The sequence below is a fragment of the Lissotriton helveticus genome, chromosome 5_1 (assembly GCF_964261635.1).
Source record: "Lissotriton helveticus chromosome 5_1, aLisHel1.1, whole genome shotgun sequence".
In the NCBI taxonomy this organism is placed as follows: Eukaryota; Metazoa; Chordata; class Amphibia; order Caudata; family Salamandridae; genus Lissotriton; species Lissotriton helveticus.
In genome coordinates, this window is record NC_136065.1 from 1,419,983,786 (window position 1) to 1,420,003,987 (window position 20,202).

General features: G+C 41.1%; 1 protein-coding gene across 5 annotated transcripts in view; it reads left to right on the forward strand.

The window, feature by feature from the left end:
* AP4B1 (adaptor related protein complex 4 subunit beta 1) overlaps positions 1-20,202 on the forward strand; it is a 329,444-nt gene that overhangs the window by 103,002 nt on the left and 206,240 nt on the right. For all 5 annotated transcript variants that reach the window (XM_078644400.1, XM_078644397.1, XM_078644396.1 and 2 more), the window contains 2 exons: positions 2,852-2,982; positions 18,364-18,511. In XM_078644400.1, coding sequence (XP_078500526.1) covers positions 2,852-2,982; positions 18,364-18,511 — 279 coding nt within the window. The remainder of the gene's footprint in view (positions 1-2,851; positions 2,983-18,363; positions 18,512-20,202) is intronic.

Consider the following 20,202-nt stretch of genomic DNA (forward strand, 5'->3'; position numbering starts at 1 on the left):
TGGTTGACAGAGTGGCAACCTTCTAAAAGTCGCCTTTCCTTAAAAGTCACATTAAATTCAATATGGATATCTAGTCTGGTTTAATGCCACAATTAATTAGATACCTAGAAGTACCATTTATAGTAGTCCTATTCAGACGTAACTCTGTACTGGCTAATGGTGCTACTAGTCTTTCCACAGTAAAAACAACAGTTTGGGATATTTTACTTTTAGGACATGAGAAAGTATTTGTCCCACTTAATATTATACAGCTCCCTCACTTAGGGCTTGATAGGCCTTCCTTAGGGGAGACCTATCTATATTGTTAATGCAAGTGTGGGCTTTGCTATTGGTTTGAATTGCAAACTTGAACAAGCAGTTTAAAACTGCTGTATTAGCCTGCAGTGGCAGGCTGGGAGCAATGTTGTAGTTTTTCTCCTTCAAGGTGGCACAGTCAGTACTGTGGCCCTGAGGGGTCACTGTACTTTACAGGCTCCGGGTACCCTGTGTACCATATACTAAGGACGTATAAGTAAGCTAGCTTATAATTTTTAGAGGTAGGCAATTAAACGTACATTTTGTAAAGGATTAGGACACTGGCACTGAGGTCTAGTTAGCAGGCCTCGATGCACTCTCAGATTAAAAAAACAGGCAGCATCAGTCCAAAACATTGGGGTGAACATGCAAAAAGAGGCATTTCCTTACACTCCCACTCTGAGCTTTCCCGCCAAAAGCCTACAGCTTCCATGAGAACTCATCCAGCAGCTGCCCGATTATATGGCCCCCTCTTTGCACAGCATGCTGCCTTCCCCTGCTGAGGTAAAACTTCTGACTGGGTGAAACCTGTTTTCTGTATTGCAGCCGTGCTGCATTGCAGTTGGCCTAAAGTTGCATCTAGGTACACGTCAAGAGCAACCAGATGGCCGTGGTTGGCTCTCAACATTTTTTGGCGCTATTTTCACTTTTAAACTTCAAAAAATACATAACTCTAATTTCCCCTATTAGATTTTTGTTGTTTTGGTGTCTTTTTATCTATTAAAATATTCTCTATATATTTTTTTTAAATGGTATTCTTCTTGTGTTGTGTTTTGTCTTTATAATTATTGGAGCACTGCATAAATATTTTACACGTCGCCTCTAGGTTAAGATAGTCTGCTCTGTGCCATAGCCATCAAGGGGTATTTATTACACAGGTGTGTTTGGTGACTATAATGGTTACCCTGACAAAAATGTTGATTATTACTTGAGATGGGTACTTACCCCCCTCAACTAATGCTCCCATTTCTTTTAACCCTTTTCCAACAGATTCTCTTCAAAATCCTTCCAATTATATTCGTAATCCTTTTTGCTCCCCTGAATGTGTATGTCAATGTGTATATATGGTATTTCTATAGCACAAACGTAGCCAAAATGAAGCAGAGCGCTGTAAATGATACATGTACTTGACTACGTTACTTCTGGCTCTTCCATTCTCCTCTCAACTACTTTTTACTTTTGAAAACACTTGTCTTTCTCCATTGAAATGCAGATCTCACTGATTCATACTTGCCCACTCTTTTTCTTGCCTCTGTCGTGGGTGGGTTCAGCTATAAACAATAGCTTAAGTAACACACATAGGGCCAGATGTAGGTAATTCCTATTTACCGACTCCAAAATACCGACTCATACCGAATCGGTATTTAAGAGTCGGTAAATAGGAAGGAGGCAGATGTAGGTGAAAATTACCGATTCTGTAAGAGTCGGTATTTACCGAATCTGTAAATACCGAATCGGTATTTCACATTGATTCCTATGGGCCTTGAAGCCCATAGGAATCAATGTGAAATACCGATTCGGTATTTACAGATTCGGTAAATACCGAATCCTGCAAGGGTGCAGGGGGTGTCACTTTGACACCCTCTAGCACCCCAAGTACAGGCATGTGTGCCATGTGGCACGCATACATGCCCTAAAGGCATGTCTGTGTGTCACAAGGCACAGGTGTGCATGCACAGATGTGCATGCACACCTGAATTCGGTATTTTACCACCCAATAGGATTGGGTGGTAAAATACCGAATTCTGAAGGCCTGTAGCACTGTGAACAGTGCTACCTACATCTGGGATTTACTGAATCGGTAAAATTACCGATTCGGTATTTTACAGAATCAGTAATTTTACCGATTCGGTAAATTTACAGAATCTGTGTAATTATGGCCCCTACATCTCAATCACCAAATGCCGGTTGGTAACGGACGAATTTGGCCGTTACCGACCGGTATTTGGCGACCTACATCTGGCCCTTAGCCTTGATTTCCTCAAAGGTCGGATTGAAAGGCGGCTGTACGCTTAGATCGCCGGTCAGAAGAAAGACAACGCTTGGCAAAAGTTGGCAAGAGCCCCTTTGAGAAGGAGGTTACAAGCAGAGGCCTAGATTTTTCTTTTTTCTTTTCATTCTAAAGGTTTCTGTGTAGCCTACTAAAAAACTGGACAAACAACTTACTGATGAAATTTAATAGGTTGTCATTGCAATAATTTCCGCCAGAGTTGAAGTGTTCAATTGTTTGGTCTTGTTTGATTTTAAGGACTTCCATTGCAGGGATCCGTTTCTGTAAAACTATACAGGCAGCCATAGTCTGGTTTTAAAGAAAAGTCTTTGAACTTTCTCTGTCTGCCTCATCTTCAGTTTATTCATGTTCAACTAGTTGTCAAGTATTTCCCTTTTTGCATTTCTTGTTTTATGTCACAGGCACACACAGAACTAATTGCATGGGATGGCCATGCATTACTTTTATTCGTATTTATTAATTTGTATTCTTTGTGCCATTTGTGTTGGTGTGCATTTGATGTGAATTAAAATAGTGCAATATATTAAAAAATGTATTTTCTCCTAGAATGCCAGGTATACAGGAATATATTCAGAAACCCATTATGAGTGGACTGAGAGACAAAGCTTCCTACGTGAGGAGAGTCGCTGTGCTGGGCTGTGCTAAAATGTGCACACAGCAAGGAGACCAAGAGTTGGGTATGTCACTATGCACAGTTACTTTTCTGTGCTTTAGATCTCTGCAATGTTAATTCTGGGTGGGAATCATCAATTCTGTAGCACATTGTGATCAAGTCTCGGGCTGCTGTCTTAGTCCAGTCTCCATTTAAGCCGCAAGCAAGTTGTGACCAGTGGCGTAACGAAACTTGAGGTAGCCACCCTGCAAAGTACATGGGGGCGCCCCCTCTCCGGACTCACTCAGGAGCTTTCAGGCCAGGGTACTGTGCTAAGGCGGCCCCTGGAACCCGTCCTCGCACTGTGTGGGCCTTTGTTACGCCATTGGTTGTGACTACTTTCATGTCTGAAAATCATTACCCCTACTCTGAATTAGCTCGTCCACCATACGTTTTCTTACACCTCCTTGTGAAAATAAGAGAGATTGGTTAGGGTTTTTCTGCACCTACAGTTTTTATGTTGAATTGCACAAGGATGTTTAGATTCTCTTCTAGGCGGAGGTGATGATCTTTTCATTTAAGTGTAACTCTAGTAGCATCAAAGAAGAAACTTAACAAAAAGGCATATTAAATTAAGATGAACAGCTTTCAAAGTACCCTTTAAAAGCCATATAAAAATAATTTTTAGGTTGTCTTGAATATCTCATTTGTGCCTTAAAATTTTACCTGCATTTTATATTGTGATCTCAAAAATGAAATGCTTTCTTCTGACTTGTTTTTGAAGTACACAAATCCAATTATGAAATATTGATGATACATGAAACACATGAAGTAACTGCACCGGTCAATGTATGGTCATGGAAACATCAGACCTTTCCAGCCAATCTGAATTCCTATTGAAAAAAAGTGCCCCATTTCAGGTGTCCTGGCCTGAAGAAACTTAGCTGTTGTCCTTGTACACTTTTTCTCTCCTCCGGTTTCTACTTTAACCAACTGACAGTTAGGAGACACCTACCATTGTATTCTGCACCAGCTGTCATTCAAGAAGACTGGGGAAGAAAGGTGAGGTGCTCCAAAAGTGTAAACAGTGGTGTGTGCTCTTTCTGGCTTCAGGCAAAGTGTCCAACCACCTTCATGTTTCCTCCCCTGCCGCCGCTGCCATCTGCAGCATGAGCTGTACATACCAGCGTGTGTGGCTGGCATGATGGAGATCCCCAAGGCTTTTGGATTAATTCAAAGTAAGTTAATTCCATCAGTTATGGCCCACGACGCAGCACATCCTGTCCACTTGGATCCCGGCAGATCAACAGACTCTAACGGGAACCTGAGAGAACACCCATGCAGGCAACAATCTAACATATCAAACCCACATAGCAGAGAAACCTATATCGCATCAATGTTGGAACTCGTCTGTATTTCAAGTGATACCAGATCAAGTTCCCCAGAAAAACATAAATAATGACATACGAGACTCACTAGAAACGCCAGAGGAAGGTCCACAGGTGTCTTAAAACTGCCCTCACACACCTTGCGGTGTCATGCTTCATCATTGGGCCGCATCAGACACCTAGGCGCAGACCAACACTCTAGGTGGAGCGTAAGATTTTTTTGACGAAGACAGGTGGTAAGGGTAGGGAAAATAAAACACGGAGGTGATAATACACACAAGATACTTGCACCATTAAACGGAAAGGAAAACATACGAAACATATATGGCGGGATTACTTCTTTCCCACACTAACAGGACCAAACTTAGCAGTAAAGTGCAAATAAAACAGGCTAGAGGTTTCCCAGTATCTACTTTATTCCAAAAGGAAAGCTCTGGCTGGATTAAAATGTGAAAAATGGGGGTATGTATAGGGAAGTTATGAACCCTTAATCCCCTCTGCTTATACCAACATGTTTCTGCCTTTTTAGGTGTCTCCAACTGGATGACTTTAGGCTTTCATCAGGGTGTTGGTCCCTGCTTTCCAATCCCCACCCTAGTCGAGTGAATATTACCTTAATTTAGTTTTTTGAAATGGACAAAACTGTTCCACCTTTCGATGTCACCCTCACCAGAATTTCTGTGGGGAAACAGATACACGAGTTTAAGAGAACTGCCCTTAACCCGGGACTGTGTGGGGCAGGTTCTCTCGCCGTCACATAGTCACAAGAGAACGACTGGTCTCGTGCTCCCACTTTCGCAGTCCACCGCCGATGATCGGATCGGCGGTGGACTGCGAAAGTGGGAGCACGAGACCAGTCATTCTCTTGTGACTATGTGACGGCGAAAGAACCTGCCCCACACAGTCCCGGGTTAAGAGCAGTTCTCTTAAACTCGTGTATCTGTTTCCCCACAGAAATTCTGGCGAGGGTGACATCGAAAGGTGGAACAGTTTTGTCCATTTCAAAAAACTAAATTAAGGTAATATTCACTCGACTAGGGTGGGGATTGGAAAGCAGGGACCAACACCCTGATGAAAGCCTAAAGTCATCCAGTTGGAGACACCTAAAAACACCTAAAAAAGGCAGAAACATGTTGGTATAAGCAGGGGGGATTAAGGGTTCATAACTTCCCTATACATACCCCCATTTTTCACATTTTAATCCAGCCAGAGCTTTCCTTTTGGAATAAAGTAGATACTGGGAAACCTCTAGCCTATTTTATTTGCACTTTACTGCTAAGTTTGGTCCTGTTAGTGTGGGAAAGAAGTAATCCCGCCATATATGTTTTGTATGTTTTCCTTTCCGTTTAATGGTGCAAGTGTCTTGTGTGTATTATCACCTCCGTGTTTTATTTTCACTACCCTTACCACCTGTCTTCGTCAAAAAATCTTACGCTCCACCTAGAGTGTTGGTCTGCGCCTAGGTGTCTGATGCGGCCCAATGATGAAGCATGACACCGCAAGGTGTGTGAGGGCAGTTTTAAGACACCTGTGGACCTCCCTCTGGCGTTTCTAGTGAGTCTCGTATGTCATTATTTATGTTTTTCTGGGGAACTTGATCTGGTATCACTTGAAATACAGACGAGTTCCAACATTGATGCGATATAGGTTTCTCTGCTATGTGGGTTTGATATACGAATAAGGGAATTAGAGAAACTATTTTTCCCTTGTCTCTCTTTTGTGGGTACTAACAATCAAACATAACAGTAGGTAACAGACGTGCTAAGCGAGCATGCTCGACACTAGCTTACTAAGTAACCCTGCAAGTGTGGCCCTTACCACTCCATTACATCATGTCCCCACTTCTTATCTGAACTACAAATTATTAACTTGGATATTGACTTTAGTTAAACACATAATCATCATATTTGTTTTAATTCTCCTGATTCGAGAACCCAACTAATTCATGCAAATACCACAAGGAGCTATACCCTTGTTCCCAGAGGATGTTTTACTTGTAGCAGCTGTGGGTGCCTGAATATGTGTATCATAAGATTAGGGATTATGAATAAGCCAGTGTGCCCAATCGGTATTTGCCTCTTTTGTCATTTCTCTCCTTTTGCTCATGATAGCAACTTGATCAGAGGTCAGTCTGTCAAGCTGTCTCATATTCCACCACCCTTTTCCCACGATAAGTGCAGAACCTTTGCTTACCCTATCTACCTGTACTGTAGCAGAACATTTGGAATCCCATTTCTGTATACCTGGTCTTCATCTGAGCTTGCTGTGCACCAACTCTAGCATTTATTATCCACTTACTTGGCATCAGTTCAATATTTCCTTGCGTTTTTTCCTAGTGTACAAAGTGGTATGAACATTTCAACCCCTCAATAATGAAAAAGAAGTCGCCCCAATAGTGCAATGGGGAGAAGTAATGTAAGTCCAGACTTTGCGTTCAATAAATGTCATAACATCCAGCCCTGAAGTCTTTGTTTTTGGTACACCAAGCATTCACTAAAGACCCACCTTCAGCCCAGCTTTGAAGGGCAGCAGTCTGCATGATAGCTGTCGCTCCTTGCAATGGGTGTTGTGAGTGGTCTATGTTAATGTCTAGTACTGCGTTGTACCCCCCCCCTAGTATCCAGGGGTAGCTTATCAATTACGTCATGGTTGAATTTAAGCTTACACTGAACTTGTGTTGATCATAGTTCGGGGCATATATGCTGCCTAGTACCACATGAGTGCCATCTAACGTGCCATGTATCATCACATATCTGCCGTCAGCATCTATACACTGCTCCAGGGCAAAACAAGGGGTGCTGCTTTTGATCCGTATAGCCGCACGCAAATACTGAGTATGATGTGTTGAATACTTGGCCTCTCCATTTTCTTTGCAGTTTTGTGGCTTCTGAATTAGAAAGATGTGTCTCTTGGAGGAAGACCATCTGGGCCCTTCTCCTGTTTAGTTAAGCATATATTCTATGCCGCTTGTGTACTGAGACCATTCCCTAACATTCCAAGTAATGATGTTATATTTCCCTAATGTAGCCGTACATGTGCAGTTCTGTGTTTTCCTGCATCTCGTGCGTGTACACTTACAGGAAAGAATACTGTGTGAGCCAAGCAAATAACTTTCCCATTTACAACCCAATACGGGGTCCATCAATATAACTGTGATGGACTAAACCGATAACAATGAGTGTGCCAACTGTGGCCATTTTGCATTCGCCGTGGGGACACGGGGTTCCCAGCCGACGAGCCTGCCAGCCCCACGGAGAGGGCCCAGCATGCGCCCAATCAGCCGCTATTTGTCAAGGTTACGGGTGAGTATAATCCAGGTGTAGGCCCTCCGCTGCCACTCCCTGCGCACCGGACCCGAAGCAGGCACCACTATTCCTTCCTCACAGCTCAGCCCACAGGGGAGGCAGGAGGCAGCCCCACCGTAGCTCCGATTTGGGTTGCAGTGCATAAGTGCACGCCTTATCCCCCCCGCCCGGCGTGCATAGTCCAAATTACTGTCTTTGGCAGCGGCCGGTGCTTTGCTCGCACGCTGATGGACGCTGTTATGGCAGGCATGTTCTTACCGCAGCATGGGTCTGGTAGCTCTGCAGTATTCACTCTTGGGCGGCCAGACGATGTACTGCTTCAGACACCAGCGGTTCCGGACTGCGTTCCACTCATCGGGTCTCCGCAACCGTTGGGGAGTGTACGGCCAGCTGGCGACTCGGGCGTTCACAACGTGGTCTTGGCCGTCCGCATTGCTGCTCTTCGCCTTTCTGCTCGGAACAAAGCTGATCGATATGGATCCACTCCTACTACCTCTCCTATGTGCTCTAGGGTGTGTTAGAGCCTTGGATGTCCCCAACATGCAGCCGATTCCGGCAGGGTTTCACGGCCTGTTCCGGAGCTCTGTTACAGTGCGTCCGCCATGATCGGCAGTTGGTTACGCCCCGATGCTACAATAGACTTGATTTTTATAATGAAAAGTTATCATAAACACTGACATATTGATTCTGAAAACATATGTTTAAGTCAATAGGCATTCAAGGGTAGATTGTTATTACTCTGTATTAAAGCCTACAAATAGGTATATTTTACATATATTCTCACAGATCAACATAGTAACCAAGCTTTTTGGTACTGGTTGCCCCCTCTGACAAACCGTGGATTTTTAACATTTGTACTGTCAGAATCCCAGTGAGGCACTCTTAGAAGAGATAGTTTTTTTCTTTGCTACCTGTAATTTTGTATACTGTGTAATTGTATGACCATATGCCTGATAGTTGCCTTGTGGGAAAACTTATGCTCAGTAGAGGAGGCCACAGTTGATTAGTGCCATTGATGATAGCTACACGCCTGAACTGTTTCACTAGGAAAACATATTTCTGTGGCCAAAAGTCTGATCTTTTTATCATGAAAAGGTATGATAAACACATTAGTCTTGAGATATTGATTGTTAAAAGCATATTTTAAAATCAGCAGCCATTTAAATGTGAATTGTTATTTCTCTCGAAATTAAGGCCTACAAATGGGTATTGTGTAACATGTAATGTCAAGTTATCTTTGCAGGGAATTCTCTTTTTGTTGTTTAGTGCCTCTGACAAAACCTAGGGGGAGAAGATTTGCACTATTATAATTCTTGCTACATTCGCTTTCTAGATGTCTGCCAGGATCTTGTAATTTAAAAATCTTTAAATAATTCATACATCGATATGTGTAAATATTTATCCATGTAAATACATAGAGGGCCTCAGGGTCTACTATGTTCTGCATTGGTCTGTCTAAGTGTGATATAATCTGCGTCCTTCTATGACAGTGAACTGCATGGAGTAATGTTTCAGTGTGCTTAGGCATTGGTTCTTTTGCCCTGTGAATTACGGTATTTTGTTATCATGTTTGTACGTTTAATACCTTTTAGCAGTAGTAGCTGCTACCGGACGGGCGTAGTGAGGCGGGGAATGAAAAATATAAAAAAACTTTTTAAAAAACCACACTTACCTGGAATTGTGCCGGCTGCTGCCTCTACCATCCTTTTCTTCTTTGAGTCCTGCAGCAGGAAGCACCTGGGCTCCCAGGCTCCCCACAGCCTATCACAACGCTGCAAAGGAGTGTTGTAATTGGTCTGACCTCTGTGGTTCTGTGCTCAGACAGGGACTGGGTGCTTGGGCATGTTCTCCAACCAGACTGTAATGCAGCCTGGGTGGAGAACATGCAAAGTGCGCATAACGCTTTGCCGGCCAAAGCTTCATGCACACTTACGGAGTGCACTCACCACTCCTTCCCCTGCAGTGCTCTGGCGTCACAGAGCCCAGCTCCACCCCAACTGAGCCACTGTAGTAGGAAAAATAAAATGATAATAACGCTGGGTTATTATCATTTAATTTTTCCTCTTCCAACTGCTCAGAGAGCAGTGGGGCGACGCACGTTTTTAAGACAATAATCCAGCTCTTAGGGCAGTGCTAATGGGTTGCTTGCTCGCCCTTCATTTCATCTGCAGTGCACCACATTCCACGTGGCCACTTCCTCTAAACCAGGAACCCACTATGGAATTCTGAAGACTATAGTGTATCATTGTTTTACCATTCCAAGACGCACATTATGTTGGTTCTATGTGTGTTGTCCATGCTTGAACTTTAAAACAACTAATGGCTATTTACAATACCTTTGGAAGACAGACCCCCACAGCTATGCGGAGACACGCGATCCAAAATGGCCTCCCATAACGAGCTCCGCCGCATTTTCGCCCGTTTTGGCGAATTATGGAGGATTTTGGGTCAGTTTTCGCCGCATTAAGAGGTCGCTGTATTGGGGTGCAGTTTGCCTACCTGGTGGCCGTTTTTGTGGAGTTTTTCTGCACTGCAAATGGTGTTTTCCCTTCCATGGTTCCTGCTTCCTCCTCTGCCTCAAGGTACTACCTGGAATGTTAGTCAGGGGGGCGGAGTAATCTTTAGGAAAGGGCCTGGCTTGGGCCTAGCCACTCCCCCAGACTGGTTTTGCTGCTGCACCAGCCATTGTTTGCTTGCTTTCACTGCTTTTGCCTTACATTCCATTCTTGACTTTGCTACATTATATTTCTGCCTCATTTTCTTTCAAAATGGAAAATAAGAGTGCAGTTAATAATAAAAGAAAGCAGCAAGTTTCTCCACCTCCTGCTAAATCTAAAATGGTGGAATCTTCTGAACCCTCATTATCTTTAATACTGGAGGAAATACAAGCACTTCGTGTTAACACTGATACTATTGCTTCTGAAATTAAAAATGTACACTGAGAAATGGCAAGTCTATCAATGAAAATATCCGATAATTCTATCAAAATACAGGATAATAAAGCTAAGCTTGATGCTTTTAACCCACTTATGGGTAAAATTTCACCTGTCTGCACTGCATTACTGGATTTGGAAAATCGTAATGGACAGTATAATTTATGCATCTTTAATTTACTGGAAGATGTTGAAGGAAATAATTGTAGACTATATTTAGAGGGTCTATTGCCTAACCTTTTACAACTTAAATTTCAAGAGAAGTTTGAAATTGATAAGGCTCATAGGATTACCTCCCACAGGAACCCTCTACGTACAAAGCCCCGACAAATGACATCACCATTTGGTTTTAATCCAAAAAGCAGCCAGGGAAATACCTTCACTGATGGTTAATGGAAACAAAATATTTATCCATCAAGACTTTGCCAGAGAAACTGTTTCAATTACAAAGAGTTTACTTCTCTTCGTCCTCAACTGCGAAGTCTAGGTTACAAATATGGCCTCTTTGATCCATCGACGATGCGCATTTGGAAGGACAATTTTTCAAGATCTTTTCAACGTCCTGAAGATTTGAAACATTTTTTGGACTATCAGTCACAACTCTCTATGGATACAAATGACTCTAATACGTGACTTTCAAATGATATGTATACTCTGACTCAATACTGAAATTCCTTTATCTAGGGGCTCCAGCGGTTATGGTCATGCTTGTTGAGCGTGTGTGCGTTTCACACTTCATATTTATGTCTCTTGTCTGTCGTCTTTTTATTTGTTTTTCCCCTTTCCTTTTCCTTCCTCTTTATCTAGAGCTACTTTTTTTTCATTCTCTTGATTTTCCTCTATCCTCCTCTTCTCTACTTTCCTTCTCCATTCTTTTATTATGGCTAACACTCAGCATATTAATGTTGTTTCACTAAATGTTAAAGGCTTGCATCATCCAGTTAAACGTACAAAAATACTTGATTATTTTAAAAGTTACAAAGCAGATGTTTGTTTTATACAAGAAACTCACATAGATGATAAAGTTTTAGACTAAATGAAGAAAAAATGGGTTGATGTTATTGTTTCATCACCTGCTAATGGTAGAACAAATGGTGTGGCTATCTTATTTGCAAAGAAACTTTGTTGCCAGATTTTGAGTAAAACGTCTGATAAGGATGGTAGATTTATACTTGTTAAGATTAAAGTTCATGACTCATTTCTATTTTTATTGAACATTTATGGGCCTACAGCGGATGATCCAGTGTTCTGGTCTAATCTTACAACGGAGATTCTTAAGATTGGTAATGTCCCTTTAATTGTTGGAGGTGATTTTAATGTTATTTCTGACCCATTACTTGATAGATTGTCTCTTACTAAGTTTCATCCTTCTAAAGTTTATTTTGCATTCAAATCATTTCTTCAAGCCACTAAATTGGTAGATGTTTGGAGATTACATTTTCCTACAGATAAATGTTTCACTTTCTTTTCTAACCCTCATAATTCGCATTCTAGAATTGATTGTTTATTGGTGTCTAGACATTTACTTAGTTCAATATCCAATCCTATGATTGGTAACATTGACATCTCAGATCATGCTATGATTTCCTTGGTTTTGAATTTAGAAACGGCTTTTGCTTCAAAATCTAGATGGCGAATGTATACTGGTATAATTTTAAATGAGTATAACAAGCATAAACTTTTAACTGCCATTCAAGAATATTTTATATATAATCCTGAAGGTTCTACATCAATGACTATTAGATGGAATGCTTGCAAAGCTTTTATTAGAGGTGTTTCCATATCTATTATGGCTTATGAAAATAAACCTTCCATACTAGTACTAAAAACCTTCAAAAGCAGATTGCAAAATGTGAACGTCTTTTTATTACATCCAACGATCCACAATGTAAATTTAAATTACAAAAATTGCGTTATGAATTTAACTCGCTTCTTAGTAAGAGAGCGGGTGTTCAACTTTCTAATGCTAAAGTTAGATTTAGTTTTAATGCCAATATATCTGGAAGGTTATTAGCTAACTTCCTTCGAATAAAAAAAGATAAATCGCAAATTAATTCAATTCATGGTTCCCAGGGTAAAATTGCTATTTCTCACAATTATATTGTTGATGAATTTTTAAGTTTCTATTCCAAACTTTATAACAAACCTGATTTTCTAGATGTGTCCCTGATAGATTCCTTTTTAACTTCCTGTGAGTTACCTGGGATTTCACAATCTGATAGGAATGATCTTGACTCACCCATCATTATAAATGAAATTTTAGCAGCTATAAAATCTCTTAAAAAGAATATATCTCCAGGCCCGGATGGGATCCCAGCGGAATGTTATAAGGAGTTTCAATCACAATTATAACCTTTTTTACACCAACGTTTTTTTGTTCTACGGGATTTACATCTGGATCTTTTACGGAAGCTTTAATTATAGTACTTCCGAAACCAGATAAAGACCCTACTCGAGTTTCTAATTATCACCCCATTTCCCTAATTAATCAAGATTGTAAGTTATATGCTAAGATCCTTGCGAATAGGTTAGGGCCCATACTAGACTCTATTATACATCCAGACCAATCTGGTTTTTATGAAAAACAGACATTCTGCTAATAATACTAGAACTTTGCTTCCCATTATTGAACAAATCCATACTTTAACGTTACCTTCTGGAATTCTAGCCTTAGATGGTGAGAAGGTATTTGATAAAATTCATTGGCAATTTTTATTTCATACACTATCATCATTTAATTTTGGAGATATTTTTATACGCATGATTTCAGCTCTATATTATGCCCCTATTGCTCGTCTGTTTATGAATGGCCAAATCTCACATCAATTCTCGCTTTTTAGAGGTACAAGACAAGGCTGCCCTTTTTAATTGGCATTGAACCTTTCCTGGCCTCTATTAGAATCTGTGAGAATTTTAAAGGAATCACTATTAAGGATCTTATTGTAAAAACCCTTGCATATGCTGATGATGCGCTCTTATTTGTTAGTGACCCTTTATCCTCTTTCCCATCACTTATGGATATTAATACCAAATATTCTCAAATTTCAGGATATACTTTAAATACCAATAAAACAGTTTTTCCCCTTAAATATTTATTGCACTCCTGATATGCTTCCTATGCGGGAAATTATCTGGCAAAAAAATAAACTAAAATACCTTGGAATTTTATTTTCTGATACCATAAAATCTACAATCAATTTAAATTGTGATTTTGTTCTCAACTATATCAAAACTAAACCGGGTAAATGGGCCTCCTTCTTGGTGCGGCATAATGGACACCATTAATATGACGATTGCTCCTAAAATTTTCTACACTCTTTCCTACCTACACTACTCCCACTAACATTTTATAGAGATGTTGATAAACTTTTGTCAACATTTTTGTGGAACAACAAATCTCCTCGTATTAGTTATAAAAAGTTGAAAATACCTAAACGTAATGCTGGGTTTGGTATACCTGACTTTTTTCTTTATCATAAAGCCTTTATTTTTACAACAAAGTTCATTGTGGCTTAACAAATCATCTTTACATAATCCACCTGCATGGTTCTGTATTGAGAAATCCTTAGTTTCTCCATTTCCTGTTGACTATGCGTAATGCTAATAAAATTTTCCAAAACTCAGTTATTATCAAATCTTCTCAAATATTATTTCATGATCTTGATCAAATCTTTCTATGTCCCATGAATACTACAGTGGAATTATCACTATGGTACAGTAGTGTTATTAAATTAAGCAGAAATATTAGTTTCTTGTCTTCATGGATTAAAGCTGGTATTTTTTATCTCAATGATGTATACTCCAATAATACATTAATTCCTTTTGATCAACTTCAAGCTAAATTTGGATTACACCATTCCGACTCTCTTAAATATCAACTTATATGTAATTCTATCTTAGATTCTTTTCCAAATACTATTCCTTCTAAGGTCACTGCTGATTTGTCAGTTTATATTAAAAAAATCTCTACTGCATCTCATGGGGTTTCCTTTCTGTATAAAAAGTTGTCAGATACTTTTGGGTAATAATTTAGAAATGATTTCAAATTTTTGGAATACTGAGCTTTCACTTTCTTTATCCATAGACTTATGGAAAGATATTTGGCTTAGTAGTATGTCGGGATGGTTTCCTGTTTCAATTTATCAAACCAATTCTTATATATTATATAATCGTTTATGGACTCCATTACGTTTGCATAAAGCTAAACTTCTTCCATCTGCAGATTGTTGGCATTGTAAATCTCAACCTGGCACCTTACAACATATGCTGTTTGACTGTCCCTTAATTTTTTTAATTTGGATAGAACTATGGGTGATTATTTAAGATTTGTAATATTCATACAGATATTTCTTATCCATTAGCAATATGTAAATCTGCTCTTCTTTCATCAACTTTCTGTGTTTTAGAACTAAAATCTATCACTTACTGTTGGAAAGGCGTTTCTATATTATCTGTTCATGCATGGTGTTCTTGGGTTATTTTGACTAGAAGAGGTGCACAATTATCTATGAATGGGATTAACCATAATTCCCTTGCTTATCATTCTTTTTGGATTCCTATTGATGTGTACTTATCCTCTTAATGTTATAGTTATAACTTTAATTCTCAGTTTGCATTATATAGTCTATTTTGTATTATATTATAGTAGCTCTGCATAGTTATATTACGATCTGCTTGTTCTATTTGTTTCCCCTTTCCTTCCCATATTTCTCTTGATGAAGCCTGTTGTAATTTTTAAGTAGACGATTGTAAATTTCTGCTTTTTCGTTTTGGTATTATTTGATTAAGAGTAATATTTTTAGGTCTCGGCTAGCCGCGCGAAGCGCGTCTCCGCCGAGAACCTTTTGTCGGCGTGTGTGCTTCCCAGGAGACAATCCTGGCCACGCGCATGGCGATTTGAAACTGCCACGCGCACGCGAACGCGCGCTGTGGCCAGGCGCTGTCTCCTGGGAAGCTCGAAACACCACACACGCATGCGCATACACACACAGACACACACACAAGCGCCCATGCACGCACGCACGCACATACAGAGACACACACACCCCCACCCACACATACACACACACACAAGTGCACCAAGGTCCCCACTCCCCCGCCGCCGTCACTGTCGCACACATACATACACACACGAGCATACACACACACACACGAGTGCACCAAGCCCCCCCAGCCCTTTCGAACTTACCTGGGCAATCTCGGGGGACTCTGCTCTCCGCACGCGGCGCGCAACCTCCTGCTGGCGCGGCCCCGTGGCTCTCCACCGCTCACAGGAGCCCCGGGGCGCGAGACGCATTGACTCCACCTGCCTCCTCTTCCGGTCCGGACCCGGCCCCGTCACAGGCGACTTTGCCTGACTTCCGGTGCGGCCGCGGCGGGATTCCGGGGGGCATTTTCTGTTGCTCCCCCTCCCTAGTTTAATATTTTCCGGAAGGTAGTGTACGTTCCTTTGGAGTCGGGCACATTTTATTTAGTTTATTTAGAATGCGCACCCTTTTAAATAATGCTTGCTGTCATGTTTCGACATCCCCGCATCCGAAAAAATTAGAAGGTAGTATGTGTATGCATGTATTAGCTAACTTTGTTTCAGGATATTTCTTTTCTTTTTGTACTTTGGCCCGTCATCGTTGCTTGTTCGGTATCGGTATCAGTATAAGTAATTAATTGTAGGAAGCATGCTTAAGGCGAAAACACAAAAAAATACATTGTTTTAAGATTAAATAACACCTCTAATCTCCCCTATCACCCGTGATGTGATGGTGCACAGAGAAGGCTCTAGAGATTGGGTTTTGGCTGAGAAAACATCTTACGCTCCTTCACTCCTCTTAAATACTGCTGTTATATAATATGGCGAGTCTGTGCATTCGTATGGTTGACGTCTGTATACACTGTAATTGTTTAAGATAGGTTCAGTGAAAATTTGAACATGCACATTAGTTAAAACGGGCACACTCACATTTCCACCAAGACTCTCTTGCTGAATCACAAGAATAAGAAGTTAGCTATACTGCTGCAATTTGTACAGTCTCTTTTCTGGTCTCGACAATTTCTATATGGTCCATGTTGGTGGTAGAGGGAGTAGTCGGAAGGCACACCCTGGCTCTGTAGATGCCAGGACATCCACAGGTTGCACCCGGTGGGTGCTGGGGTCCTAATACGGAGCACAGCTGCAGGCTTTGTGTAGTGGTCTAGGCAGTAGTCTAGATTACAGAGCATGCACCTGCCCTTCTCCAGACATCCGAGTACTGTGGACAAGGGCTATCCTTTAGCTTCAATGGAACTTATTCCTCATGCTGATAATCAGAGGATTTCCTGCGCCAGTGTTCCATTGGTTTTCCCTACTGTTCCAGGCACATGTTTTCCGTTTTCCTGTGCTTTCCTCCATGCCTTGTTTACTTTGAGGTCTTCCAAAATCCTTTCCTTACCCCCGTTTGAAAAACATGTCTCCTATAACTAGACTCTTCCCAATTACTACTCTCGAGGGATGCATACCAGCAACATATTAGGCTTGTAGTAGAGGCCCAATTTGTGTATGTAAGTCTTTCACTTGTAAATTGTTTTGTTTCTATGTACTTTGGCTTCCGGCTTAAATTCACAAAATAATTACAGAGAGTTGGAATATCTCTACTAGAAATATTTGTTTTTAGTAAAGTATATTTTTGGTGTTTCTACTCCCAATCCTCCTTAATTAGCAACTTTTGTCAACAGAATAACATATTATGTGTAAAAGTAACCAATATGCAAAACTGTGTCCGTTCTCTGTCCCTTTCTCTGAACACGCAACATCACAAGAGCTCTGGTATTCCCCAGAGCACCATAACATCCGAATTGTAAATATTGCAGTTCACTGGAGCCTTAACCAAAACATTAATTCTATTTTTGCTGCTTCTTCAAATGTACAATATTTGCTGATGCAACCAGGAAGGGACTGGTCGAGCTATACATGTCAGGCAGCGAGGCTTGGGACTGCCGAGGGAAACGCATGTGACACACGGGTGTGCTGGTGGGTCTCTGAAGCAGCTGACTAACTTACTGAAGGCACTCGGACTCATGAGATGCGCATGTGACAGGGGCGGGGGTGTGTGCGTTGCAACCAACTAATTTAGTGAAGGCGATGAAGCTATTGGCAATGTAAATGACAATGCCATTTATTTATGATTAAAAAAAATAATCATGAGCAATGCCAATAGCTCTACCTTTAATGCTGCCGAGACCATTGCATTGTAAATGCTTGTTTGTATTGTCATTATTATTTGTCTTTATACAATAATTCAATAAACTATTTTGAACTAAAAAAAATAAATCAGTATGTGCAAATTGTGCATCGACTGGTTTGCGAACATGGATGCAGTTTGTAATACAACCTGGGTATTGATGGGTCACATTGCAAAATGACAATTTGTGGAAGTTCTCAAAAGGACCTTCCTTATGAATATTAAGTAGGCACATCTCTATTTGTGGCAGTCTGCACTTTGGTAGGCATGCAGAGAATGTGGCTTACACGGGAGGGCAGACCTCCATCTCTGCATTCATGTTCCCAAATAGGGAACATTTTGAAGCCTATTCCCTGGACTAGTGCCTGCTCCTCCCAAGGCCACCCAAAATGATTACCAAAGGTGACAAATTCCCCTTTTGCGAATCAGGCTCCCTCTTGACCCCAACTGTGGTTAGGCATCTAATTAATATGTTACCACTTCAGTTAGGAGGAAAGGCAACGTTCACATCCCCTCTTAATTGCGAATCAGAATCAGTTGTACAACACTTTTGAGCGTTAAAAAGATCTTTGGGTTTCACAACTGGATTTTACCCTTCCAATGTTGTCCATACCTTGTCTCTTTAGATGGTGCGCTGGTGAATGAATTGTACAGTATGCTTCGTGATCAGGATCCCATTGTAATGGTCAACTGCTTGCGAGCCTTGGAGGAAATGCTTAAACCTGAAGGAGGGGTTGTCATTAACAAACCCATAGCCCACCACTTACTGAACAGGTTTGTATGCTGTTTGTTTGCTTTTTATGATGAGGTAGTGAGCAGAAGAACAGCGAAATATGAAAATACCTGATACATACAAATAACTAGGAAAAGTTTTATGTTTTTATGTTGTTAGGTTGTAGTGGCAAGCATTAAGTTGTATGTATCGGTTAGCTCAGTAGTATAAGAAATGCATTGTTTTTAAGAAATGGGAGTGGCTTAAAACTTAGGATAAACGGTGAATCCAAAACAATTTCTGCAATTAAATAAAGACAAATGATAATGCTGAATTAAGCGTTCTTTTATGCCTGCAAATATCTGGAAAATATGCATGTAGAAGGATGGTTCTGTGTAATGATGTGGAGGGCTAAAACAGACATTACATTACAACAATCCAGTAGCCCACCACCTACTGAACACGTTTGTATGCTGTTTGGTTGCCTTTTATGATGGGGTACAGAGTAGTGGAACAGAAAATATGAAAATATGTGGTACCTACAAATAATTAGGACAGTTTCTATATTAGGGGGGTCGATGGAAAGCATTGTTTTATGTATGGATTAGCACAGTAGTATTGGATAAAAATTGTTTCTAAGAAATGAGAGTGGCTTTAAACTGTTGTTAGTTTAAATGGTGAATCCAAGACCCTTTCTGGAATTAGAGACAAATAGTAATGTTGAATTTATTCATGTGAATAGCTGGAGAAAGGCATGTGGAAGCACAGGTTTATGTATTGATGTGCAGTGCTAAAACAGACTTTAGATTACAATACACAACATTTACTTATTTTTGTCTCTTATGAAGGATGCCTGGTTCTCCAGTATTAGGTCTTTCATAGATTCACATGCTTGAATCATTCCCCCGTCATCAAAGTGGGAGTCCCGCTGTACCATAATAAAGCAGTACGCATCGTTACCATAGGCTCTAGGGGCAATGAACATTTACTTTAATATCCTATCGATGTCATTTAAAAAAAAAAAGGATAAAACTTGAACTATAACCAGCCAGGTGACAGCACCCTGTAGGATACTCCCAAGAGAGGCGGAATCCCTAAGATTTTCTACCCTGCTTTGTGTGAAGGGAGTCTCTCTGAGCTCTGCTCAGTTTTTTCTTCTCTAGGGTCTAAGATTTATTCGTACAACTACCATGTCTGATACCTCCATGTCTGATCTTCTGATCCTGCATAACCTGTGAAAGAAAAAGGCTGCATGTGGATAACCCACATACAGACTATCTTTTATGTGTCTACCATCGACACAAGGTAAATGAGTGCACAATATGTCACACTTATTCCAGGTCCACGTCAACCCCAAGACCACCCTCAGAGGCACCCTCATCTACAGACCCCCGGGACCACGCACACAATTCAGCGAAGACATCGCCGACTTCATCAGCCCGCACGCCCTCCTCTCCGCTGACTACGTCCTCCTCGGAGACCTCAACTTCCACCTGGAGAACAACAACGACCGCAACACCACCACCCTGCTGGACAACCTCGCCAACCTCGGTGTCAAGCAGCTGGTGACCACCCCACCCACTACGCCGGACACACACTCGACCCCGTGTTCTCATCCAGCAAGGACATCGCCTTCAGCCACGCCACCGGACTCCACTGGACGGACCACAGCTGCGTCCACTTCAGCTTCAGTAGGACCACGATCCACCACCACCAGCAACAGGTTGCACGCAGGAGCTGGAACAAGATCACA